General features: G+C 50.8%; 1 protein-coding gene across 2 annotated transcripts in view; it reads right to left on the bottom strand.

Annotated features, from left to right (window-relative positions):
• Positions 1-354: 354 nt before the first annotated feature.
• Positions 355-26,916, bottom strand: part of GFPT1 (glutamine--fructose-6-phosphate transaminase 1) — a 36,077-nt gene continuing 9,515 nt past the window's right edge. The window contains exons 4-19 of one of the 2 annotated variants that reach the window (XM_066206436.1): positions 25,793-25,918; positions 25,008-25,066; positions 23,892-24,026; positions 22,921-22,982; positions 22,165-22,244; positions 18,462-18,567; positions 17,301-17,464; positions 16,674-16,769; positions 16,312-16,409; positions 15,106-15,226; positions 13,407-13,564; positions 11,577-11,691; positions 11,187-11,314; positions 10,225-10,392; positions 9,738-9,899; positions 355-1,401 (exon numbers count right to left, since the gene is read on the bottom strand). In XM_066206436.1, coding sequence (XP_066062533.1) covers positions 1,372-1,401; positions 9,738-9,899; positions 10,225-10,392; positions 11,187-11,314; positions 11,577-11,691; positions 13,407-13,564; positions 15,106-15,226; positions 16,312-16,409; positions 16,674-16,769; positions 17,301-17,464; positions 18,462-18,567; positions 22,165-22,244; positions 22,921-22,982; positions 23,892-24,026; positions 25,008-25,066; positions 25,793-25,918 — 1,808 coding nt within the window. In that variant the 3' untranslated portion in view covers positions 355-1,371. Of the gene's footprint in view, positions 1,402-5,295; positions 9,150-9,737; positions 9,900-10,224; positions 10,393-11,186; positions 11,315-11,576; positions 11,692-13,406; positions 13,565-15,105; positions 15,227-16,311; positions 16,410-16,673; positions 16,770-17,300; positions 17,465-18,461; positions 18,568-22,164; positions 22,245-22,920; positions 22,983-23,891; positions 24,027-25,007; positions 25,067-25,792; positions 25,919-26,916 lie in introns of those variants that run through there. The other variant, XM_066206435.1, reaches the window with a different exon arrangement.

Raw genomic sequence — 26,916 nt, forward strand, 5'->3', positions numbered from 1 at the left:
CCGAGCCCGGAGCGCTGCAGTTTGTGATGCACAAACGCTGACGGATCCCAGGGAGCGTGCTCCCCTCGCTCCAGGGAGGAGGGAGGAGGCTGCTGGAGGAGCTCAGGGGATGTGTAACCCAGGGAGGAAGGGAGGGGTGCTGTCTCAGGTAGCAATTTCTCACAGAGCTGCATCAGTCTGCAGCAGGAGTGGAGCTGCTGGTGAGGAGCAGGGGCAGGAGGGGCTGGGCCAGCCCTTGGACACGCTCTGCACTGCTGGTGCTTCGGTTTTGTGCAAAAACATCAAGGCTTTTCCCAGCACGGCTTTGTCAGTCCAATTAAGGCTGGTGCAGCCTGGAACATTTTTGTTCTGTATAAATTTTTAAACGCACTTCCATCAGAGGAGCTGATTCGTGCTGCTCCCCCCAGGTGTGGACACCAAACCTCTGCTCCTCTGCATCCCACATGGGCTTGGGCTTTCCTCATCTAATCCTGTGGAAGGTTTTCTCTGTTCCCAGGAGCTTGCTGTGGAGATCTCAGGGGATTTTTGGGTTGGATCGGGGTATTTGTGACTAACTGTCCTTGTCTCCATGGCTCTGGGGTGCGGAACAAAGTGCAGGACTGTCCAGCCAGGCTCTTACAGCAAAGCCACCACCAGGACTGAAGGCTCAGCCCTCAGCTCTGTCTGAAGGAGACACAAGGGGGGAAATTTGAGTCCAAGCGCTCAGAACTGTCACTGAACAGGGAAAGAAGGGGGAGCAGGGAGGGGTCACGAACTTGGCTTTGTTTCCTGGGCTGTGAAAGCCAAGGAGGGAAGGAACCATCGGAGAAGAGACAAACTGGCATTTCTAAAGCAAAACACTCCACTTCTGGCAATTGCTCTAAAAACCTAGAAAATCTTTGGAGACTTTTATTGTTTAAAACCTACAAACAAGACAAGAACTCCGGCGCTAAACACAACCAGCAAGCAGAGTGACCTCTGAGTGTGTCACCTACACAGGGATGGCTCTAGGCTTTGTTCAGTGCTTAACACTCACATTTAGGGTGCTGGGCCGGGGCCTCAGGGGGAGCTGGGCTGAGCCAAGAGTGCTGTCATCCTTGGGATGGTGTCACCCTAGGGAAGGTGTCACCCTTGGGATCGTGTTACCCTTGGGATGGCATCACCTCAACGCCAATGTCACCTTTGGGCTGGTGTCACCCCTGGGATGGTGTCACCCTTGGATTGGCATCACCCTGGGCATGGTGTCACCCCAGGGCTGGTGTCACCCCAGGGCCAGTGTCACCCTGGAGATGGTGTCACCCCCGGGCAGGGTCTGGCTGCCCCTGCTCACCCCTGGCTCCTGCTCCTCAAGGCCCTCGGGCGCTGCAGCAGCTCTGGGGGCAGTGCTGGTGCTCAGTCTCTGGAGGCAGCGATGCGATCGACCTGCAAAAGGGACAGGCAGCCATAAAAACAACAGCCCTGGGGACAGGGAATGATGCACCTGAAAAAGTGACAGGCAGCCACAAAAACAACAGCCCTGGGGACAGGGAATGATGCATCTGAAAAAGTGACAGGCAGCCACAAAAACAACAGCCCTGGGGACAGGGAATGATGCATCTGAAAAAGTGACAGGCAGCCACAAAAACAACAGCCCTGGGGACAGGGAATGATGCATCTGAAAAAGTGACAGGCAGCCACAAAAACAACAGCCCCCGCCTGGCTTGGCTGGGGTCCTATGGGGACATCCTTGAGCCACTTCATCCATCCACAGAGACACTTGATTCATCCAACACTCCAGGCCCTGTCAGAGCCTTCCTGAGGGCCTGAGGGAGGGGAAGTGGCTCAGGTGGAGAGGAGGAGGATGAGAACGGCCATCCCCTGTCAGCAAGGGCTGTGACACAATCCCTGGGTCACAGAAACCTGTTCCTCCTCGTGGTTTGGCCCAGTGGGAATTTTTCCCGAGTGCATCATTCCCAGCTTTGTGCAGTTCTGAAATCCCCCCTGAATTCCAGCGGGTGATGGCTGGAGGCTCGGGCCCGGTGTTGTGTCACCAGGGAGGTCGGGGGTCACCCTCCGAGTGTGGCCATCCTGTCCTGGTGTGGGGCACGTGTGCCTGGAGTTTCCTCAGGCAGGCCCAGCTGGGGCTGTCCGAGCACAGGAGAATTTTCATTGTCAGCAGTTCCAGGGCTGGGGAAAGGAGCTGCTACAGGAAATGCCAGCAGGAATGTGAGTCCCTGCCACAGCTCAGAGTGGCTGTGACCACAGGGGCCGTTCTGTCTGTGCTGCTCTCGTGCTGGAGAGGAGCTTTAGTGGCTCCAGGCGGCTTCTCCCACCATCCATGCACTGGAGGGTGGCTTTGCACAGCCAACTCCAGACACGTCCCCCGGGTGTGCCAATGTCCCCCTGTGCAGGCCAAGTGTCCAGCCCAGCCCCAGGTGCCAGAAGGACCCAGCTGGGAGCTCCAGGAGAGGTCCTGGGGACAGCAGGGAGGAGAGGCAGGCAATCCTTCCTGCCAGGAACTCCCTGCTCACGGGCAGGAGAGGCTGTGCCACCCCTGCAGCACCTGTGTGTCCCCTGCCCTGCCCTGCCCTGCCCGGCCCTGCTGGGGACACGGAGCTGTGCAGGCAGAGCTGGACTCTCCACTCTGGCTGGGAGGCTCTGGCCATCCCCTCCCTGGTGCAGGTAATGCTGGAGGGAGAGGGAAGAAGAGGAGCAGAGAGGGAATGGAGGAACAGGGAGGGAATGGAGGAACAGGGAGGGAATGGAGGAGCTGGGAGGGAATGGAGGAGCTGGGAGGGAATGGAGGAACAGGGAGGGAATGGAGGAACAGGGAGGGAATGGAGGAGCTGGGAGGGAATGGAGGAACAGGGATGGAATGGAGGAACAGGGAGGGAATGGAGGAACAGGGAGGGAATGGAGGAGCTGGGAGGGAATGGAGGAACAGGGAGGGAATGGAGGAGCTGGGAGGGAATGGAGGAACAGGGAGGGAATGGAGGAGCTGGGAGGGAATGGAGGAACAGGGATGGAATGGAGGAACAGGGAGGGAATGGAGGAACAGGGAGGGAATGGAGGAGCTGGGAGGGAATGGAGGAACAGGGAGGGAATGGAGGAGCTGGGAGGGAATGGAGGAGCTGGGAGGGAATGGAGGAACAGGGAGGGAATGGAGGAGCTGGGAGGGAATGGAGGAACAGGGAGGGAATGGAGGAACAGGGAGGGAATGGAGGAGCTGGGAGAGCCCAGCTAGCCCCCTCGAAGTTTGCTGATTGCTTCTCTTTGGTGCAGCTGGGGCTTGCCTGTGCAGGTGATTTGGTAATTTTGTCCTGAACAAGGACCTTGGGTGACCTCCCTCCACTCTGGCCAGGCCTCCCGTGCTGGCCCCATCCTGCACATGGTCCCAGTGCCCTGGGGAGCCTCACTGGGCCCAGCTCAGGGCTGTGGTGTCACCCCGAGGGTCCCAGTGTGCCTGAGCTCTCTGCCTTGCAGGATCTTGGGTCCCTGCACAGCCTGTTTGCTTAAGCTCATTTCCACAGGAATTTTTAAGGACCGTGAGAACATATTGTATCTGACCTAAACAATGAAGGATGAGCCTGAGGAGGGGGACGAAGTCCTGTCCTGTCTGATTTGTGGGTCGGATTTTCCTGGGGGGGCTGGGTAACCTCCTCAGCACGGAATGGACCATCCTGGTGAGGCAGCTTCTCTTCCTTCAGGTGCCTGTGCTGTACTCCAACCATAGGATAAATGCATGGAAACAGGTCAGAAATGGCCTCTTTTGAAGCACACAGAGTGGGTTTGGGGTCAGGCCTCCATGAAACACAGCTTTTCTGCCGGGGCTGGAGCTGAAGAGGCCACGCCTGTCCAGGAGCCATGGCTGTGGGGGTCCATCCACGTCTGGCTGTGCCACCAGGGCAGGAACAAAGGGTTTGGGGAAGGACAGCGCTGCCTCCTGTCTCCTGGAATGGCACCGGGCTGTGCACAGCTCAGCTGGACTGGCCAGGAAGCCCACCGAGGTGAATTCCCATCCCTGGGCAGCATTTTTCCATGTTTCCCAGGATGTTCTGTCAGCTGCCACTAAAGCCTAGGACCTCAAGGCCTCCTGGCTGATGCTCTGAGTGCTGAAGGGCTGCTCTGGCCCTGGGGATGGTTCCTGGGGGCTGCTGAGAGCACCCAGGGCTCAGGAGCCACAACTCCCCAGCTGGTCACGGCTGCTGCTCCCAAGGGCTTCCCGCTGTCTTCTGCTCCTCCCTGTGCACAGGGGGGTGGCTCTGTCACCTTGTGTCCTCACCCCACAGGCTGGCTATGCCTGTGCCTTTCTGGGGAAGGCAATTAGCAATATTACTGCAATTAGCAATAGCTTTTACCTGTCCAAGGCAAGGAACAGGTGCTGCTTCTACATCACTCTGGAGCAGTCAGTCTAATGTAATTTCTTCAAACCAAACGTCTGTGCCCATCTGGAAGTCTCACTTGGCTTCTGGGAGTTTATTTATCAGCTTATACGAGACAAACTGTGCAGGGGTGAAGCATTTCTGTGCAGAGTCGTGCTCCCAACTTTCCTTGTGCTGCCACAGCCACACTGCAAGTCCAAGCCCTAGAGAGGAGCCTCAGGACCTTTCAGTGCTAGTGCTTGTACAGGAAAGGTCTTCGAGAGGAGAAGCCTGAGCTTTTTCTTAGCCTTGTCTAAGAGAACAAATGCTGGAGTTTGACGCAGCTCCCATGGAGAGGCAAAGATCCCTGAGGAGATGAATCCATGAACGGTCCAAAAGCAAGGGGGTGGAATTCCAGACTGTTTTGTCACCATGGGATTCCCTCACACAGCCACCCAGGTGTGTTTTAGCCCTGACCAAGCCCTGAGCCCCCAGCACTGGTCTGACCTGACCCTCATGGTCCCAGCTCAGCCTCACCCACACAAGGCTCCTCCTTGGAAAAGCAGCTGAGATTTCAGAAGCTGTGGAATGTGAGTTACACTCACTGAGCACAGGCCAGGTATCGGCTGTCCTGACTGCAGCTGTCTCGGTGATAATTAAATAAGGTAATTAAATAGGAATTAAGGTACAGAAACACTTCTGCCTTAGGGGGATTTCACAGGCTTTCTTGTAGAGTGGAAAAAATCACAGTTAGGAAAGGACAGGTGAAATATGAAACATGAAATACAGGCTGAATCTCTGACCTGGAAACAGCCTCGCTGGTCAGGGGAGGAGCAAGTTAAGCCCTGGGGTTTTCTGCTTTGTATATCCAGCCCTGAACTTCCACAGGGGGCATCTCTGTCCTTAAGAGATTTAACTAAAGACCAGTAATTCAGTTTGTTTAATGTAGGGCACTTGATTTTATTCAAAGGGTGAGATACAAAAAAAATAAGCAAAGAGACAAAACCCAAATTATGGAACACTACAGACAAAAGTAAGACATCTTCTGCATACAGCACACGACAGAAACACGGTACAGTCTGGTCCCCACAACCCAAGCCAGCTGGATATGTACAGCAGAGGCAGAGAATCTACAAGGGAGGAAATGTGGGTTTGCCACTCAAATGTCTATTTACAGAAACTGAATTGAAGGCAAATAGTTTTCTTTCCTTTTTTTTTTTTTTTTTTTTCTTTTTTCCCAACCCAAATACTTCTGTTTCTTCTTCTTCCTGTTTCTGGTGAAGAGGAGGGACTCCATGCTTTGAGGCAAATTTGGTACATTCAGGTAGGATCTAAAATTAGCCACAGCTAAACACTGACGTGCTACTTAAAAGTACTTCAGTCTCTCTCTCCATCCAACACGGCCACTGGCAACTTGCTTGTGACATCAAGGACTCCTAGGAAGAGCCAAGGAGGGGAAAGGCCCAATTCTGCACTGGTGTGGGTTTGATTTGTGCCTTTAGAGGCTTCACTCCGCAGCTCAACCAGACCCCCATGTCTGGGCAGGGCTTAAGGCTCCAGACTGAGGGACTGAGGCCCACGAGCTCCATCCCACGTGCCTGGGAAAGGCTCTGGGTGATGTTTTGGCTCTCTCAGCATAGGGGGTTGAGCCTGACCCAATACAAGGTGTCCAGGCAGCTTTTTGGACAGAAGGGTTTTCCCACCTCACACAGGAGATGGCCCTGGCCAGGGACAGCCCCCAGGCACTGATGGGCTCTTGGCAAGAACATGAACAGAGTGCTGACTATGGCAAATCTGGGGAAAAAGTGCCCACAGCCCTTCTGCAGCAGAGCCAGGGAGTAAAAAAAACCGTTCTGGCTGCAGCATCTTCCATGTAAGCTTAATTTCCATGTGTGTGGAATCTGTGTGAGAACTGCGGGACAGAAACACGTGCTGAGCTGGGAACTCTCTGGTCTTTGGTAATTAAAACCCCGCCAAGACCTCAGGGCTTCCCCCCGAGTCTCTGCAGGTGAGGAACAGAATTACACCAAAATGAACTGTGACCAAAGTAGGCAGGAATAGAAGCTGCAACTCCAGATGGAGTTGCAAGGCAAAGGCCTTGATCTGTACTTTGTATTTACCTGTGGCTCAATTTTAGAGACAGGGCTACCGAATCTGCAACACCTCAGTAAGGAAGGAGAGAATTTCACTGGCTCAGTAAGCAAAACATTCATTTGGGAGAGCAGAAGACTGACTGGCTGTTAATAAATACCACAAGACATCCTAAAATTTTCTAAGGAAAAGAGAAACATCATCTTTCATCGAAATGCAACATGTGGACAAAATGAGGTAAGGAAAGCTAGAAAGAGTCCTTTGTACATTCTCACTTCACACTGCATGGCAACAACAACAACGAGATGCTTAACAGGTTCCCTGCCATGCTCAGCAGAGAAATTCTTCATACAGGTGTGCTCCAGAGCATCCTGAGACTGAGCCTCCAGCATCTATCAGCCTCCCTGCAACAGCTCCGAGCCCTCAGTTTTGGCAGGCAGAGTTTGACACTCGAGGCAGTTTGCTGGCAGGAGGAGGGGGTGGGCACTACCTGTTCCCCTGCCCCATCAATGCCTCCAGCTACAAGGAACAAGGATTTGTCTGGCAGAGCACAAACCCAGAGAGCTCAACACGACCTCTACAGCTCCACTGTCAGACTGGACATTTCTAACTCAGACTCCTGTTCTTTGGTCCTCTTTGTACACAACTTTCACAAACGTGTAACAGCTTGCACTAAAAAAGTTTCTACTGAACAGCAGCTTGTGTTCACAGGGCTGCCTGCCCCCCCGCCCATGGGCAGCCCTCTGTGCAAGGCAGGGTAAAAGCAATGCTGGCTGCAGGCAGAGAAAAAGCGCCTTAAAAAATTTCCTCGTGGGGCTGTTTCACATGAGATCCTGTTCTGAGAAAAAGGGATGGGACACTGCACATCCCTGTGCCAGGGGGACCCAGGGGACCCAGGCCTGGATCCAGCCCTGCACAGGTTCTCTTCAGCAAGCTGGTGGGAGGAGGAGAAGGAGGAAGAAGAGGAGGAGAAGGAGCTGTCTCCTACCCATGAGCATTGCACCTGCCCTGTTTTTTCCCTTAAGGACAATTATCATCCTCCAATGAAGCCGGGAGTATGTTCAGGCAGAGGCACAGCTGTCACAGGGCAGTGCCTCACACATAGCATTTGCTGAACTAAAATGCAGCATTCACTGCTTTGTTCTTAAACAGACACTGGCAGCACAATGTGTTCATAAATTAACAGTCTGAATATGACAGATTAAGAAACACATACACTGGCTTTAAGAAGCTGTTTTCCAGGCATGCAGCATTTCATTCTCATAATGAAACTGAGCCTTGAGCTGACGCTGAATTGAAGTGAAGTAGTCCCTGTGGGTCTTTACAAAGCAGAATTGCCACAGAGTCCTTGGGAACACCTTGCTCAGGGCAGCCATAGACCAGCCTGGGTCGTGGCTGCTCAGCACTGGCACCCTGTGCCAGGGGAACTGGGGTTGGCAGGGCACTGGGCAGTCCCCAGCCACTGCCATTTGCTAAAGTCATTTTTCATGGGCAGTAAACGACCTGGAATATTCACCAGCACCATTTTATACTTTTTGTCGTGGTTTTACAGTGCCTGTGTAAAGTTAATTCAAAACCCAGCAAGATGGGAGAAAATTCACCTTTTCACATTAGGAAATACATAACTGCCCTTTGATGACTCTGAAAAAGTCAGGTTTTGAGTCCTGAAGATATATTTTCTGTGTAATTTTTGATTCTCTTCAAGCTTATTACAGAAAGATTACCTAAGTATTTATTCCTGTTGTGTTTATGGAGCCTTTTTATCCCCTTCAGGCATGTTACAGAGCTGGGTCACTCAGGTGTGTGCACAGAACTGGGTCACTCAGGTGTGCTCACAGTGCCCCTGTGCCCCTCAGCTTGAGGGGAAAATGCTCAGCACAGGAAAACTTCCACTTGTTTTAAAAAACCCCGAAGAACCAGCAGCAGCAGGCACCAGCTCAGAGCGAGCACTGGTCACTCCTCTGTGCCCTCACCCCACTGGTCAGCCAGAGTTCCCAGTCCCAGCTAGGGTGGGTCCCACTGGCCGTGCTGGGGTCACACGGCGCCGTGGCCACCGTGGCTACGAGATTGTCTCTTGCTATGTTTTTTTGGCATAGAAAAAACCCTTCTGGAGCAGCGTTATCTCCTTGGCACATTGGCCACCTGCCCAGGAGCGAGGAGGCTGTGACAGCTCAGCTGAATTCCCTTTTGCACCTGAGGCAGGAATTTACCCCAAAGGCTTGCCTGCAGTTTTGTTCACTGGTAAAATACCTGCACAAGCATGACCAGTACCAGCTCTTGTTCCAGTTGTGAGTTCTGGTGTCCTGCTTCACTGCCTGAGAGCGTGACAGGGCATTGATTAGTTCCTTCAGAGGTTTCTGATCAGTGACTGGAATGAGCCACATTGGGTAAGAGACAATGATATCAGCTCAGAATAAAGTGGAGGGCCCCTTACCTAGAAGACTCAGCAATCTCTAAGAAAAACCATTTAACATCTTTCATAGAAGTCTATTGATCAAAAAAACCCAGAGCCATTGACATAGCATGTGGAATCAATTGGACAATCACTAATGTAATGGAGTCATGGTGATCTTATACACAAACAAAGATTTACCAAAATAAGATTTACCTAGGGGGCTTTAAAATCGAGTTATTTTGGTACCAAAAAAAGTCTTTCATTTAATTCCCCTTTGCCCCTATGATTCAGATGATCTTTCACTCTACAGTTACGGACTTGGCCAGATTTCTTGGAAAATCAACCTGCAGAGAGGGAGGAGAAAGAACAGGCTTGTGAGTATTTACACACTTTGTTTGTGTGTAACTTCGTAACACGTGGAATGTCTGTTCTGTGTTTCAACTGAAAACAATCCAACATATTCTCACGTTAATTTAGGACAATCAGTGCAGAAAAATGTCCACAACCTTAATTGTTATAACTTCTCTGTCAGAACTAAGGAGCGAGTCCCTTTAGTCCACCTTGTTCCAGTGCTCAGGTGGTAAGAGGTCACTGGTAACAGGTAGAGGCCAGTGTCTGTATTAAGATCAAACAGCTAACACCAAACTGTTTGCCAAACACCCTTCTGAGGATTGTCACCTTCTCTTTAGCTCTCTACCAGCCCTCCAGAGCCTGGCTGCTCCTACCAGACCACTGACACCAGTCCCAGCTCAGCTGCACCAGACTCAGCCACGTATACTGGGCCTCCTCCCAGTTCTGCACTGGCCACGACTGCCCCTGGCCCCGGGCACTCCAGCAGCTCAAGCAGAGGCACAGACAACCCCCCGAGCCTTGCAGCATCACCCAGCACACGGCAGCACACAGGAGTGCAGGGGAAGGAATGCTGTACTCACATCGTAGCCCCTGAGCACGGCCAGGTGGAAGGCCAGCAGCTGGAGGGGGATCACACTCAGGATCCCCTGCAGACAGTCCACTGAGTGGGGAACTTTGATTGTTCTTTTGTTGTTCTTAATGGTCTCGATGTCCTCCTTGTCACAAATCACCACAGGTCGGCCCTGCAACAGAGGGAAATGCTGAAGGAAAGCAGATCTGGAAGGTTCTTTTCTCATTTCTGTGCAGAGTGCCAATGGCAAAATTTATTACTTAATTTAGAACCAAACAGCTTCACATGCCCTGGGCAGCCCTGTGGGGTATTTAAGGATTAAACAGACCATGCCAGGCTTCTGCAATTGCTGCAAAAACTGCTGTTGAAATGCCCACAGTATTTACTGAACTCCCATGTGGGCAGTGACACCAAAGTGAACGGTCTGGGTGTCTGTGAACTACTTTTCTATTAAAAGCATCACCTCTGGTGCACTGCAGACCTTGCCAGGCCCTCACCTGCCGTGCAATGACCTGCTGGAGAGCATTCTGGCACTTGGCATACGTGTGGTCTCTCATGATGATCATGATCACAGGCATGAGCTTGTCCACCAGGGCCAGGGGGCCGTGCTTCAGCTCCCCAGCCAGGATCCCTTCCGAGTGCATGTAGGTGATTTCTTTAATTTTCTAGAGGGAGGAAAAGAATTCAAAAACCTTTGAGCAACCTTGTAACATTTTTTTAACCATCTCTGTGAATTCTTGCACTTTGTAAAACTCAGTTCTGGCTCTTCTCAGAGGTAGATGAGTTAGGCCAAAAACCCAGATCCAAGCAGTGCCCCTGGGCTAGGCTGTTTGCAGCCACCAACACTTCCAGTTGTGCCACCAAACCACCACAGCCACCCTCCCAGCCTGACTGGACAGGGAAAGGCAAAGAGGACATGTTTGCATGGCAGTGGGGACAGCAATGAGAGTAACAGGAATCTCCTCAAATGTAAAAACTGCAATATATGGGTTTGGAAAGTCCATACTCAGTTTTCCATTTATTAGGGTGCCCAGTAAAGCATTCCCAGTGTGAACATGAAAAATACACCCTTCCAACACACTGCAGGCTGTGACATGGGAATCTTCCAGCAGCAGCCTCAGCAATGTTACAGTGACTTTTAGATATTTGTAATCATGGCAGTTTGGGTTGGAAGGGATCTTGAAACCCATCCAGTCCCACTGGGCAGGGACACCTTCCCCTGTCCCAGGCTGCTCCAAGCCCCAGTGTCCAACCCGGCCTTGGACACTTTCAGGGATCCAGGAGCAGCCACTGCTCCTCTGAGCATCCTGTGCCAGGGCCTCCATTTAACACAGTGCTGGCTAACACATCAGAGCCATAGCTGCATTCATAGCTGCACTTGGAGCCAGATGTTGCTCCCTGTGCAGAGGTCTGAAGTCTGTGGCTGTGTCTCAACCAGCTTTAAATAAAGAAATCTTACCAAGGCTCCCTCCAGACACGTGGCGTAGTGGTAGCCACGTCCCATGATGAGGACAGACTTCTGGTGGTACAGCTCTGTGGCCAGCTTCTGGATCTCATCATCCATGCTCAGCACTTCTTTAATCAAGTCTAGAGGGAAAGGGAAGAACCCAGATAGAGTGTGCTCATGTGTGTGCCTCACACTGCACCACCCCACTCACCCATCACTCACACAGCCAGCAGCGACCTGTAAAACCCCTGGGCTCAGAGTTTTACTGGTCCAGTTTGGTGGCCTGGAGACAGCTGAGAGAATGTGGCTACAAGGAATTGTGACAGCCCTGCTGCCCACCTGACCCCCTCAACCCCTCTCTGCAGGTCCAGCCCTGCTGAGCTCCCCCTGCCCAGATCCTACCTGGCAGCCCCTTCAGCCCCCGCATGATCTCCTTGCGCCGCTCCTGCATGGAGATCCTGTCGTCACACATCATCAGGGCAAACATCACCAGGGACACGAACTGGCTGGTGTAGGCCTGGCGTGGGGCATGAGAGAAATGTCACTGCTGCACCAAACAGGTGAAATCCTCAGCCCAGCTGTGCCTTTGTTCTCAGCGTGACACCAAGTGGCAGCTTTGATTCCAAGTTAACAGCAAAACTGAACATGGGCTCACAAGGCAAATCTCACTTGAGCACGTCTCAACAGAGGCATGCAATGATCTCCTCATACTCCAGGAGATTCAGACACAACAACCAAGATTTTATATTCTAAGATTCCCTGGTAATTGCTAAACCCTATTGTGTGACCATGCCCATGTCCTCCTTTACTGCAAGTGACTCCTGAGAAGGCTGGAGAGCAACAGGGCGCTGACTGGAGATGTTTGATGGAAGCCCACGACAACCAATCTCAACCAGCTGGGATTTTTTTGGACCACACTCAGGGAACATAAAGGCAGCTGTGATTCCCTACCCTCCTTCTTTAAGAACACTCTCCTGAACTCCTCCCCTGTCTGCAAGAATTGTCCCTGCCTTTGGGGAGAATCCCTGTACAGGCAGGTGACAGGAGGGCTCACATCAGGGCAGGTCTGGGACACTGGAACAGCAGGTGCAGCTTGGCCTCTGAGATCCTTGCAGGACAAACATTATGAAAAGGGCTTGGGGCCAGACTGGCACTGAAGTCATCCAGAGGTAAGATCAAGGTGTGGAGTATTTTCGTCCCTTCCTAAGCAAAGGCCAGACAAACTTTCATGCTGCACTGGAGGAGATTGAAATGGCTGTGAAGGAATCCAGAAAAGCTGCGGTTATGCTGCCTGGAGGAGGCTACTGTGGAATGGGAGCTGCTCTGCTTTGTGCAGCTGGAGGCTGCAGAAGTCCACAGCACCCAGCAGCCACATTAACATGCCTGGGCTGTTTAGAATATTCTCAAAAGGAAGTTCTGGGCAACCTCAGGGCAGAAACTTTTCACGTTCTTACTTCATATATGCACAGCTTTGGTAACTCCCCACATCATCAGAGAAAAAAATCCCATTTATCTCCAAACTGTAACTGTTGGCCATGTGAAAACAACAGGGACAAACAGCTCATTCAAAAATTTCTTGTAAGAGATTCATGAATTTTCCATGATCAAATTCCCCAATGAACTATTAAACTCAAATGTGGTTTTTGGCTGAATTTATGTAACAGATTGACATCATCTCGCCTCTAAATATAACTAAACCAAAGCAGATTTCACCATGCAGAAGCACTTCACCAAAATGAAACGCAGCAAATTAACTTATTTTATACTGTATCACACATAGCCAGAATAATCCTGCTATCTGGACACAAATAGTAGGTTTCTGTAAAAGACCATTCCACCATTTGTTAAAAGTATAGTTTTAATATCCCATTTTCTTTGGTAAAGCAGAGCCAGTGAGGGAGTTACATGCAGACAAAGTTTCCATTATCTTCTCTTTTAATTTCCTTTTTCATCTCTGGCCTTAGTTTAAACTGAGCCTGCACCTCAAGGCAAACAATGGCAGAGAGAATTCTGTCATCTTAGGGAATCATTCCCTCTGAGACCCGTTCATTTTCAATGTTCAATGCAGTTTCCTTGCAATACTTCATTTTTAAAAGGGACCAAAAAAAGCCTTCTGCAAGCTCCAGGACAGAGAACACACAGGGTGCTGCTGTCACAGCCAGGCCTTTCAGGAGGCGTTCCAGAGGCAGGAACACCAAATAAAATCAGGGAGGGGTGCGGGCTGTGCCTCACCTTGGTGCTGGCCACGCCGATCTCAGGGCCCGCGTTGATGTGCACGCCGCAGTCAGTCTCACGGGAGATGGAGCTGCCCACGGTGTTGGTGATGCCCACGGTCAGGGCTCCCCTCTCCTTGCAGTACCGAAGGCACATCAGAGTGTCTGCTGTTTCCCCTGCAACACAGAGAACACGGGGAAGCACAGGGAACACAAGGAACCACAAGGAAGGAGACGGATGGGTGCTCAGTGCTGCTGCCACTGCGGGGGGGAAATGCACGAACTCCTCAAACAGAGCCCCAGGGTTTGTGCTCCCTGAAGCCAAGGAGGTGGCAGCAGCCACTCCAGCCCCAGCACACCGAGTCTGAACCCTAAACACAGGGCGGTGACACTCAGAAAACACAAAACTATCTGCAGCATTTGGTGTAAGGAAAAGCCAGTGTTCTGCTACGGTTTAAAAAAAGGCAGTTCACAGGTTGTCCCTTTAACAAAAATCAACTTTACTCATTTTCCTGGTTAATAAAAATTCATCTGGGCAGGGAGGTATGGGGGGAAAACACATTTCAGGTCTTGAGCTGCTCATGGGCTGAGCTCCAGAGATGGGCTGTGAATGGAAGCTGCTGTGCCTTCCAGCTCATGAAACCAGTTTGCTTTAGTCCTGAAAGGACACAGCTCTGAGCACTCCTGCACATCCAAGGAGACAGGAAAGAAGAAAACCCCCCAGGTGAGGTCGGTACCTTTGTCCTTAGTGCCTAAACCTGTTCTGCACAGTGCTCAACTCAAAGCCAGATGTGCAGGGTGGGAATCTACTCTAAAAAGAGATTTATGGGTGGGGGGAACAAGTTATTTGAGCTCAGTGTTTACTTTGGATTTGCTCTGCCCGATGAGCAAGCTCAGGTTCCAGGAAAATCTTTGTTAGTTTGCCACATCAACAGTTCAGGGGAGGATGGAGCCCCTTGTGTGCCCTCAGGAGTGTTCCCTGTAGACTGGGACAGGACTGGCTCTAAGGGACACAAAAACCTGTCTTCAAAAACCCCAGGGAGAACCTGACCCTGAGCCCCCCACAAAGGATATTCTGATACTTGGTGTTGAGAAGAAAAAGATCACTACAGAGAAGCAAATATTTGCTCCCAAAAGGGTGCTTTAGCCTGTGGAGACAAAGTACTGACTGGTTTCAGTGTCAGAGCTGAAGATCAGTCATGAAAATCTGAAATGCAACTAAGGAGAAAAAATGTAGTTATGTATCACAGTTGTCCTTGAAAATATGAAATATCTAATATAAATTTTTTTATGCCTCAGCGTGCCTTTTATCTCCTACTCCATTCCAAGTTAGTTGGATTTTTTGTTATTCGTGTCTGAGAGTTTAATTTCTTCTGTGGCTCCAATCTACCATATGGTGGTGCTTTAACTAGAGAAATCAAACTGTTCCAAAGAAGCTGTGGAGCTGCCTTCACCCCAAGCTCAGCAGCACTCTGCAGCCTGTTGATTGATGCAGAGAAAGGAAACAACTCCTGTTACACCTGTCAGCCACAGGAGCCCTGTAGCAGCTGCAGAGGGAGGGAGCAGAACCTCCCTGGTGCTCCCACCCCTGGAATCTGAGTGTCCCCCCTCACATCACCAGACACAGGCCCATAGACAGGCACCAAAGTGGGCCCTGCTGCCTCCTCCCTCAATTTTGGGCAGGAGGGAGTGAGAGGTGGGGAGGGGAGCCCGTATACCTGACTGACTGAGGAAGAAGCAGACATCGTCCCTGAACACGGGGGTGTTCCTGTCCAGGAAGTCACTGGCCAGCTCCACCATAACAGGTAACTCGGTCAGCTCTTCCAGCACCTGGCGGGTCTGGCACAAGAAGGGGCAGGAAGTCAGGTATTACATCATGTTTGTAAGTGTTTGCACAAAAAAAGGTTTCTAGCTGCCACACATTGGAAAATAATACCATTAAACCCCCTTGTGAGAATTAGTGCTGGATTACACGTTACTCACTCAGTATTGCCCACACTCAAATCACCAACAACCCCTGAGAGAAGCAACCTTGCCTTGGCACCACCACCACCAGCCTGTGAGGCCAACTCCTCCCTCAAAGGAGATTTCTCTTAAGTAACTCTCACTTATTATATAACCCACCATATAAATTATGGAATGCTGAAGGTCCTGTGTGTGTATCAGACTGAAGCCTGAAAAACTCAAACCATCACCTACATCCAGGCCAAGCCTGGATCTCACCTGGCTCCTGGCAGCCCCTGCCTTGCTGCAGCGTCTGCATTCTGCTCCTGCATCGTCCCTCCCCTGCCAGCTGCCTGTTCTAATAGTGCAGCTTTTGTTTTCCAAAGCCTTCCACAGCCATGGAAGTCACAGGAACCACTTCCCTAAGTTCAGGTTCGTCAGCTTTTATTTCCTCCTGCTGTTGCTGTGAACTGAGTACGGTGTTTGCAGCTTTCACAAGGGTCCTCCTTCATTCACCTGTGTGCACTTGCTTACTCTTAACCTGATTAAGGTTAAGAATCAATCCCGAACCTGAAATCAATCCTTAATCTGCTTGGCACACTCCATACACTCTCCAAGGCAGCCTCAGAGCCTCTTCCAGTGCCTAAAGGGGCTCCAAGAGAGCTGAAGAAGGACTTAGGACAAGGCATGGAGTATCAGGACAAAGGGGAATGGCTTTAAACTGACAAAGGTAGACTTAGATCAGATTATTAGGACGAAACTCTTCCCTGGAGGGTGGGGAGGCCCTGGCACAGGGTGCCCAGAGAAGCTGTGGCTGCCCCTCAATCCCTGGAAGTGTCCAAGGCCAGGTTGGATTAGGCTTGGAGCAGCCTGGGACAGTGAGAAGTGTCCCTGCCCACAGCAAGGGTGGCACTGGATGAGCTTTAAGGTGCCTGCAGCCCACCCCACTCTCTGATTCTGGCACTGAGCCCAGCACTCACTGCCACTCCTGCATGGTAACTTGTGCCACAGGCGATGAGGATCAAACGCCGACACCTCTGGATCTCCTTGATGTGGTCCTTCAGCCCACCCAGGTTCACTGTGAGCAAGATTAGAGAAGAAGATCAGGGTGGCCAGGTAGAAGTTCCCAAGATCACTGGTGCTAACAGCGTGTTACCATCTCCATCATCCACTGAGCAAAAAAAAAATCATATAATGTCCACCAACACATGGAATTCTGGAGGCACTCTGGCACACACTTCATCTCATACCAGCCAAGTTTCCCACTTCCTCCCTTGTAACCACCGTGAGTAACTGCTGGATACTGAGCTGTCAGGAGTGAGGAAGGCTCAAGCTCAATTACCAGTGTAGTCATCAAAGTTGACCCTTCCTCTCATCGTATTAACAACAGATTCTGGCTGTTCAAATATCTCCTTCTGCATGAATGAGCTGAAGTTACCTATGAAGAAAGACAGAAAACAAATCAGAACACTTTACCTCCTGGTAACTTAAACTTAAAATTACCTCCTGGTAATTGCCATTTTTCCTGTGTATGTAGGGAAAAGTTTGGACCAGCCATGATTATTAAACTGATACTTTTTCTGCCAAAATATCAGCTCATGATGAGAGCTTGATTCAAGTTTCTGGAAGATGTCAGTGAAGGGCAGATGCAAACCGGCAAGTTTGTGAGGGATCAGTCTTGGAAAAACCAGATGGCTCCTAGCAGGAGACAAAATCCTCAGCCCCACAACTCCCCTCAGCAAGGTGTCAACAACTAGAGGGAAAGCCCCATAACTTGTAAGGACTTGTTTCCCCACGAGGGTGATACAGCACCAGACCAGGCTGTGGGACCCTCTATCCTTGGAGACGCTCCAGACTGGACCGAGCAGTGCCTGTCATCACTCAGGGCAGGGATGGTACCAGGTGACTCCAGCCCCCCACACCCTGATGCAGCACCCACGTCCCCCAGGTGCCAGCCAGCAGCTCTCACCCTTCATGATCTGCTGCAGCTCCATCTGCAGGGTCTGCACGGCCCGGCCCGGGTGGTCGCCAGCCGTGCGCTTGACGCGGTGGATGGACAGACGTCCGTCCACCACAGCCGCCACGTCGTCATCCTCCAGGAAGATCACGCGGTTGGTGTGCTCGATGACAGCACTGTGGGGACACAGGGGACATCACACCCTGCTCTGGGGCAGCTGCAGCCCTTCCTCTCATCGCACATGCAGCTCTGGAGTCGAGGAATTTCCTCGTCTTAAAATCAGGCCATTCCTGTAAAGTGCATTTCCACCCTGCCAATGGAACTGGATTTTTTCCACCCAGCTCATTATTGATTTCAGGGCCTGCTTTAAGGAGAAGCTCTGAATTGCTCAGACAAAGCAGCGTGTGCAGCAACAGAATCTGTCTCGAGCTATGAGGCCAGGAGGGCAGGGATTTGCCCTGGCGCACAGGCTGCTCAAACACAGGAACAGGTTCCTTCTTTGTTTTCTCCAGCGATAAGCCACTGGCCCTCCCTGTACCTCACTTTGCCCATCTGTAAAATCAGGGACAGCTTTGTCCCCTGTTAAGGCACCTGAGATCTGGCCAGCAGCACTCCCTGGAGTGTCACTGAAAAGCTCTGAAAGCAGAACCCATCAGGGTGTAATGAGAATCTCCACAATTCTCTGATGGAAAGAGCTGCAGATGTCAACCACAGCAGTATTTTTACAGTCCTGGAGCAAGCACTCATTTCTCTTGAACCAGAGAACCCCAAAAACTCTGCTAAGGCTGCTTCCAAGTTGGTCTCTCCTCACTCCCCTGGGATTACAACGTGCCACCTTCGATGATGGAGGAATTGCATGTGTGCAGAGATCCCTGGAGAATCAACACAATTCTTCTCATAATTAGCATCTGTCCTGCTAATTTAGGTCAGTTCTCTCTCAGGTTTCCTTTCACTGGGGAATCTTACCAACAGATGAACCTGAAGAATGGTAACACTCTATTTGAAGTCCAGCGTTCATTACTTTAACAGCACCTCTGTTTTGGTTAGTATTTGTAAAGCCACATGCACACATTTTACTTTATTCACCAAGAAACCACAGCCTCCCCATCTCCTGTTCAAGAGAGCTTTAAACAGGTTATTTCCACATGCACCAGAGATGCTGGAAAACCCTACCTGGCATCAGAAGCGAAGTAATATTCCACAGCTTTCTCCTCTACAGGGAAGAGGCAGGTGGTGCTGTCCACTCGGGACAGGTTGCAGTTTCCTTTCTTGTCTTTCCCTAGAAGACAGGAGGGTCAGGGGTTGCCCAGGTGACACACCTGGGCACAGGTGACACCCAGCAGACCCCAAGGCACGGTAGCAACATGAAGCACTATTTTCACAGCTGCAGGTGGGCACAGCAAAAGGAACAGTAGCACTTGTGCTGCTGTGCCCATCCTCAGTTCGCCTGCAAGAGTTTTGTTGTTTTTTACTAAGTCTGCAAGTATATTACTAGTGTAGTTAAGAGGAAAAGTACCAGGAAAAAATACAAATTAAAGTTTTGTGTGGCTCCTCTGGCAGAGAATTCAAGGTGCTTTATGAACAGCCGCATTTCCACATTAAACCTGCCCAGTTGATCATTTTAAGTTTCTCCCATGTTCCTCTCTGGTAAGACTTCCATTTCCCCCAGAAGTGGAGCAGCATTGCTCTTTCTTTGTCTGTTTCTCTCAGCACTAGGGAAATTCTTTCAGAGCTGCCACCTGTGTGCCCACCCTGCTCCCCCGAGCACCGCAGGTGGAACCCAAACCTATTTCTGTCTGGCTGAGCTCACTGGTCAGACACAGCTCAGGAAATCCAGGATTAAGAGCTCAGTGTTGTTCCTGCACTACCAAACACAGCTGCCTCATCCTGATCAGAAAATCAGACCTGTTGCCAGGGAGGTATCCAGGGGTGCTGGAGGACACAGCACTGAGAGTCAGCTTTGGAAAAATCTGTCCTAAAAGTTCAGCATTTCACCAAGGATCCTTTCTGGAGTGCTGTGGCAATTCCCAGTACTGTCTAATCCTCCTCCTCCAAACTGCTTCTCAGTGGTGAAGCTCATCAAGGATGCAGATGAGGCTCCTAACACCTACTGCTCAGCACCAGCCTCAAGCAATATTATTTGCCAGTCATTGTGCAGGGTATGGAGAGGGTGGGGGTGGATTAATCAGCTTATCTCCCAAAATGGGACTATTGCTGAAGAACAGTAACACTGAAGTTACTCCATTCTATATTTATTCCATGATCCTTATGTTGTTTCACCTACTAGACACTGATCTGATTCAGTGATGCAAGTAGAGCTCGTGGTGTTCTGATTTCCACTTCTGCAGATGAAAATGTAAAGGAAAAATACTGCTTTCACGTTGATACTCAGTGAGAAAGATCCACTCAGCCGGTGATTTAGAGCCCTCCAGTTCAGTTATCAAGTCAGTGAATGAGGAAAACAATGCCATAGTTGTTGAGACAGGAGAGACTGATTTGGTGTTGAGAAGGGATAGAGCAGAGCTGTTAGTGGCCACTCCCCCACAGAAGCACCCAGACTTGATCAGAACATGAAAAATTCGTTTCTCAAAATAGAGCATTTCCCTGCATTGGCTTTATTATGTTGCACTGCTTTCCTGCATTACAGATTTTGCACTGGAGGGTGTAGATTGTGCACACACATATGCGCTGCATGTGCAATTACCAAGGCTGGGCTGGGGAGTTACAGTGAGCATTATCAGCTAAGTTCTGGTTTTTATCTGTGGATTTGTCCACAGATTGTCAATTTATCTATAATCTGATTGCTGCTCTACTGCACCAACCCCTCATCTACTACAATTTAGAAGTAACACAGAAAGAATCTTTTAATCTCTTCCCTTCTGCACCAAAGAATGGAGAATTAATCCAGGCACAGTAAAAATGGGCAAGGGGAGCGATTCCTCAGAAAAGCCTCAGTGCCTCTGAGAGCTGAAGGACTTGGGTCCTCAGAGCCCCTGGGAACTCACTCACCTGGCTACAGAATTTTACTTCAAAAACTTTATACAGAGAGAGGTATACTGGGTAAAAGAGAAAGCAAAATCTCACCTGATGTTTGGAGTCAGGTAAACCAGCTCCTGGCAGAGAACACAGTTCACCTCCCAACAAACTCAGGTTTGTTATTCCTCCAGCAAGAGAGATCTCAGATATTTTACCCACGGAATGCCCGAGGCCACTGAGCCTCTGCTGAGGGTGGAATCCCATTTATTTACAGTCACCAACAACCAGATCCTCCCCCTCACAGAAAAGGGCTCTCCTGCTTCAGATGTGAGCTTGGTTCATCCCATCATGTGATGGGTTGGCCGTTGAAGCACTTCAAGTGAGTTACAGATGGCTCCCCCTGATAAACGAACAGGGGAAGGAAGAACTCCCAGCCTCGGGCCAACCTTGGTGCTGCCAGCAGAGGCTGCAGCTCAGACCCACACCATGGTCAGGGGGCGGACACAGCTCTGACAACCCAAACTCCAGAAGGAATTTTGGGCAGCGCTTGCATTAGGATTAGTAGCAGCCTCCTGCTTTAGCGGGGTTTATTTTTAAGGAAATTCACTGTTTCCTTCAGGAGCCAGAGCTGCAGGAACACTCAGTACAACCTGCACTGTCATCAGTTTTAGCACATATGCTGAGCATTATGTCCCAATATTTGAATTGGGATGAGTGGATTTTCCTGTGTGCTGCTCATGGTGTTTCTGATCAAGACGGAATTTTGATTCTCCCACGTGTTTCACTACACTACACAGAAAGCAATAACCACATATTAAAAAGACAATGCATCTTGGTCCCATTTATGATTCCTTTCCTAAGGAACTGGAAGATTTGCCTGAAATTTCAAGTGTTAGCTTTTCTCTGGACAGCACCTTCCTCTATTTTTATGGATATTCCATCAAAAGAATGATCCATACACAGTACAGCTGAAAGTGCAATTGGAAAAAAAACCAAACCAAACTTGAGATAATCAGTAAAAAATACATTGTTACATAAATACATTAATATTACTGCTAATCATCCAATCAAGGGGCAAAGCTTCTGGGACTGGTTCTTGCAGCAGGGGATCAGCAGTTATTGTTAGGAAGCAGCAGGACAGGACAGCAATTCCTTGGATCCCTGCACTGCTCAGAACACAAGTCCAGGTCCCAGGGACTGAACAGGCTCAGACCCCTCTGACAACAGTGGATTAAAGAGCAATTCTTAGTAATTTTTCATTTTCAAGTGTGTCTGTGGTGGTAGAACATGTGTGAGAGCAGGATGGACAGACCACACGAACAGACATTGTCCCACAAAGCGTCTACAAACAATGTGGGGTGGCAGGGGCAAGGCCTGTGACAGTGCCGAGCTCCAGCGTGCAAAGCTGTCTCATCTTCGTTCCTGAAAACCACTAGGCTTACAAATGCCAACGTGCCACACGCAAAATAGAGACTTCAGTTTAACTATACTGTTTAATTTATTATACTGAACTATTCCAACACCCCGGGGAGTGTCCAAGGCCAGGCTGGAAGGGGCTTGGAGAACCCTGGGACAGTGGAAGGTGTCCCTGCCCATGGCAGGGGTGTTGGAACAAGATGGGCTTTAAGGTCTCTTCCAACCCAAACCATTCCATGACTATACTTTATTCTACCATACTAAGATGTGCTTTTCTTGCAATAACTGGACATTAAAGCTTTGATCACAACACTAGAGGCCAACGAGGTATATGGTGGGTAGAATGCATGGTTAAAGACTTGCTTTTAAAAGAAGGTCTCTAACAATGGTTTGATTTACAATTTCCAGCTGAAAGCTCTATTTCAGAGCATACAGCTGGGTGTGCCCATGCCCTGCAGCTGGAGGGGAGCTGCTCCCCACTCACCTGTGCGGTACAGGATGGGGATGTGGTCAGTAGAGAGCTTGTGCTCGCTGCGCACGCCGATGAGCAGGGGGCTGCCTCGCCTGCAGGGACACAGGGACAGCCTCAGCACCTGGGGACACCCCCACGCCCCACCCAGCAGTTCTGTCCCCCAGCAGCAGCAGCTCAGCTGCACCAGGGCACAGCCAGAGCCTCCCAGAGCAGCAGCTGCTGCAAACATGGAAAGGATCGCCAGATAAAAAACACAAGTACGTGAGAAAGCTGCATCAGGGTTAGACAAACTTCTCAAGAGTCACTGCACACCTGAAGCAGGGACTGTTCCTCACTGTACAAACCTACAAACAGGTTTTGGCACTGAAGTTCAACCCCCGTGAAACCACCCCAAGCGATGCTGGTGTTTAAAAAGTGGGATAGAAAACCTAAACACAAAGCTGGCCCAAATTCCAAAGGCCAAGTGGAGGACTTGTCCAAGGGCTGTCACAAGGGCAAGCACAAGGGAAAAGGTAAAACCATCTCCTTTCAAATCATAACTAGAGGATAAAAGTGTGGTACAGTTGGTGAGTAAGGAATTTCCAAAATATTTCTGAGAACTTTCTGTTACGACGGATGGAAAACAAGAGAAAGGAAACTAAAAGCAACAACCACCCTCTCCCCAGCATATGCAGTGTGATGAGAATGATCTCTATTCTGTCTTCTAACTTGGGGGTACAACAACAAGTGACGGGGTGCAAGAATGCTCCTTCCCATGACAACACTCACCTGGTACCGACCGCCTGCCCAGGGTAATGAACACTCTTGAACACAAGGGCAAAAGCACCTTCCTGCAACAAGAGAAACAAACTCTTTATCCCTTCAGTTGAGGCCCAGGCACTGTTTCAGCGTTCCCAGCACAGAAACTGCTCCTGTGTTTCTGTGGACACAGAAGAGACACCAAAGACACTTCACAGACGTTTCCAGAACCGCCTGTAGCTCCAGCCCCCCCACCCTGGGAGGATGTCCCTCCCCTGAGCCTGGCAGTGCATCCTCAACCACTGAATGAGTTTCCTGAACCCCCGGACTCCCTTGGTTATCCAGGTGGCTTCTGCTTTAGCTCAGGGTGCAGTGAGGGGAGCTGCAGAGGCAAAGATCTGCTAAAAGAAGCACCAAAACTTCAGGGTGTTTGCTCAGGTGAGGTGCCACAACCTGCCAGCAACACGAGTTCTTGGCCTGTTGTAACAACAGCTCCTGGCAGGTGAACCAGTGAAAACTCAGCTGAACCAGGTGCTGTGGGGTGAGAGGTGAACTGTGGTGGATCCTGCTCCTGCACACAACCACGCAGTGAAGGCAGAGGCTCCGCGGAGCAGCTCCCACCAGGGGTCAGCAGCAATCCCGGATGGAGCTTTGGGAAGGACTGGAAGCAGCACAGACTCTCCCAGGCCAGCTCCCTCCCTGCTCCCACCACCCCAGGCAGGGGCTGGCAGTCTCCAGGTGCTGCCGTGCCCAAGGACTGAGACATTTCCCAGATGATTACTGACAAATGTTCAAGAAAACCAAAGGTACACCTGAGATAAACAGTCAGAGGCAGGAGAGACAAAACCACGCCTTAGCATGTGCCCCAGAGCATCCTGCAGCAGTGGCATGGCCAGTGCTGCAATGCCCTGGCAGCATTGGGGTGCAGGGGGCGTTTTTGGGGGTGGGTGCGTGTCCCACAGTGCCCATCCCCAGCTGTCCCTCCATGCCCCCCACATTACCAGCTGCTGGATGACCCTCTCTACCAGCGTGGAGAAGCTGATGTCGTCACTGTCGCGGTTGTCGTACATGTACTTGACCAGCTTGACGATGCTCTCCGTGTCTGTCTCCGACTCGAAGTCGTAGCCCTTGCTCTCCTGCAGGGACAGCCCGTGTGGGTGACCAGCCCTCCGTCTCCCCTTCCACCTTGCTTTGCCCTCCTTCCCTTTCTCCTGACTTTTCCTTTCTTTAACTGCTCCCTTTCCCTCACCTTGCCTTTATCATTTTCTTCCTTCTTTTTCTCATACTTTTTCTTTTCTTTGCTCCTGCCTTCCTCCCCAATCTTTCCTTTTCCTTCCCTTTTTCTTGCCTTTCCTTCTTCCTGCTCTTCCTTTTCTTTCCTGCCTCTCCTTCTTTCCTTCCCTTTTACCCTTCCATACTGCAGTTGTTCTTACTCTTTTCTCCCTTTTTTCCCATCATTTGCTCTGCTTTTCCTCTTCCTTTTAACTTCCTGCCTTTCTTTTTTCCTTCTTTTCTCCTCTTCTCACACTCTCCTTTCATCCTTCCTGCCTTTTAAATTGCAAGAATATGAGAAGAGGAGGAGAGGGCAGTGAGTGGGAGTGTGAAGGGAGTGGAGGAGTGTGAGAATGTGAGGAGGAGAGTCGGGGTGGGAGGGACACAGAGAGGGCTCTGAGTGGGAAACTCTCAGTGGGAGAATGAGTGGGGGACGAGGAGGGAGTGGAAGGTGGGGATGTGTGCAGGGTCATGAGTGTGAATGTCAGAATATGGGTGGGGGAATGGCAGAACTGGGAGTGAGGAAGGGAGGGAATGAGGGAAGTAAATGTGATGTGTGCTCACAGTAGGAGAGTCTGTGAGTGTAAGGGAAGGAGTGTGAGTGCAAATATGGGTGGGAGTGCAGAAATGTGAGTGGGGGAACATGAATGGAGGTGAGAGGTAATGTGAGTGGGAAAATCATTCTGAGAGATGAGTGGAGCAACATGAGTGAAGGAATGTGGAGAATGGGGAATGTAAATGGGAAAGTGAGTGAGAATACAAGAGGGGGAATGATCTGGGAAGAGTGTGAGAGCAAAGGGGAGTGAGAAAGAAGGGAGGGTCTCAACCCCGCAAGGGTCACTCACCAGGAATTTCTGCAGGTCCTTATAGTTGGTGATGATGCCATTGTGGATCACTATGAACTCTGGGGACAGAGGAAAGGCCCTGCTCAGCCTCATGCCAGCCCCAGCCCGGCAGCAGAGCCCACTCATGTCACTGCGGGACAGGCCCTCAGCAGAATAAAGCACATTTCACCTCCTGGTGCCATGCCCTGCTCTGCCCCCTGGCATGGGTGGGAATGGGGGGATAACAGTGACGTGGGTGGTACCAAGGCCACCCGGACCCTGCAAAGCCTGTGGAGGCACCTGAGCACTTGGCATATTCCATCCTGCTGGGACCAAAGAACTACGTGCTGCTGCTGCCAGCTGAGCACTGCTGTCCCCTGGGCAGCCACACGCAGCACAGACCACCCTGTGACAGTCCCACGCTGTGACAGCCCCAGGCACACCAACCCCTTTCCCTACAGCGAGGATAAGGGGAAAAAAAGCTTACGGAATTCCATTCCGAAGAACAGCCAAGAAAGTTCTCACCATCCCACTTCCTTCTCCTTGCTCTGCACCCATGCAACCACCCAAGCCCTGGGCACCCTCCTCCCAACCCTTCCTGGGATCCCTCACTGCAGGGAACACTCCCCATGGCCGGAACCTGAGTCCAAGCCCTGGGGCTTCACCACAACTGGGCTCAGCACCACAGCCTGAATGAACCCAGTGCCTGCATCCAGGCACCCCTCCCAGGACATGGAAGGGGCAGAAGCTCTCCCAGAGGCTCCAGGAGCTGCTGAGGAGCTGAGGATGAAAGGGAAGGCACTGACCATTGTTCTTGTCGGAGCGCTGTGGGTGGGTGTTGACAGGGTTGGGCTCCCCATGCGTGGCCCAGCGCGTGTGGGCGATCCCCAGGTGAACGTCAAACTCGATGTCCAGGTCCATGTCCTGTTGTTCTGCAGCAGAAAGTTTTAGTCCTGAGGGGTTGTCCACACGCCAGGTCAGGCTGGGTGTCTCACCAGGCCTCAGGGACTACAGGACAGCAATGCTAACAAGGTCAGCAAATCCCACAGGACACTTCACAACACTGAGTTGTCAAGGTTGGAAAAGACCTTTAGGATCATCATAGACTGACCAAAACCTCAAGGGCTTTCAGGCCAGGGCAGATGCATACAGAAAACAGCCCTGCATTCCTCGCTCTGCCAAAACAAAAAGCAACCTTTACGGAAGAATTCCACCCTGAGCTGCCCATCAGGGGTGCTCCTTGCCATCCTGTCACCTGTGGCTGAGCCAGCCCTGCACACCACCATGGTTATTCATGCATCCCGAACCCCTGCCTCTCCAAAGTCCACCATGAGCATGAGTATTTTTTGGAAAAAAATACTCCTCTTACTCCACAAGTGTTTCCACAATCTCTGTAAAACTGTGTGTCCTGACATTTTCTTGAGCAGGCAAACCTCCCTTCAGGAGTCCTCTGTCCATCTCCCATTTCTGTACCACACACCCCACCTCGTATGGGCTTTTAGTCTCCTGGTTTACACTAAAATTAGACTGAACCACCTCCCTCTGGGACACTCAGCACATCGCGCCTCAGGTGAACACAAAAATGGGTTAAGAAGATTTGAATTACACCAACACAGCAGCTTCTGAATGTGAAGATGAGATTCTGACTGCTCTGAAAAGCATCTCCCTGCCCTCAGACAGCCTGTATTCCACTCCCAACAACTTTGTGCATCTTTGCATTGAGCTCAGATTTAACGACTTAAGGTTTAAATAAAGGGAACAGAAAGAGGCAGAAAGAGATGCAGAAGCCCTCCGTGTCTACAGCCCCATCAGTGTGACAGTGACACACACCAGTGCCCTCTTGAAGCCACTGCAGAGCCCAGCCCCACAGGAGTGATGGCTTCAGCTGGAACAAGTGTGACAAGGGAACATTTAAAACCCAGCTGGGGAG

Source organism: Chamaea fasciata, unplaced genomic scaffold (genome assembly GCF_029207755.1).
Source record: "Chamaea fasciata isolate MVZ Bird 193981 ecotype frontalis unplaced genomic scaffold, bChaFas1.0.hap1 SCAF_30, whole genome shotgun sequence".
Classification (NCBI taxonomy): domain Eukaryota; kingdom Metazoa; phylum Chordata; class Aves; order Passeriformes; family Sylviidae; genus Chamaea; species Chamaea fasciata.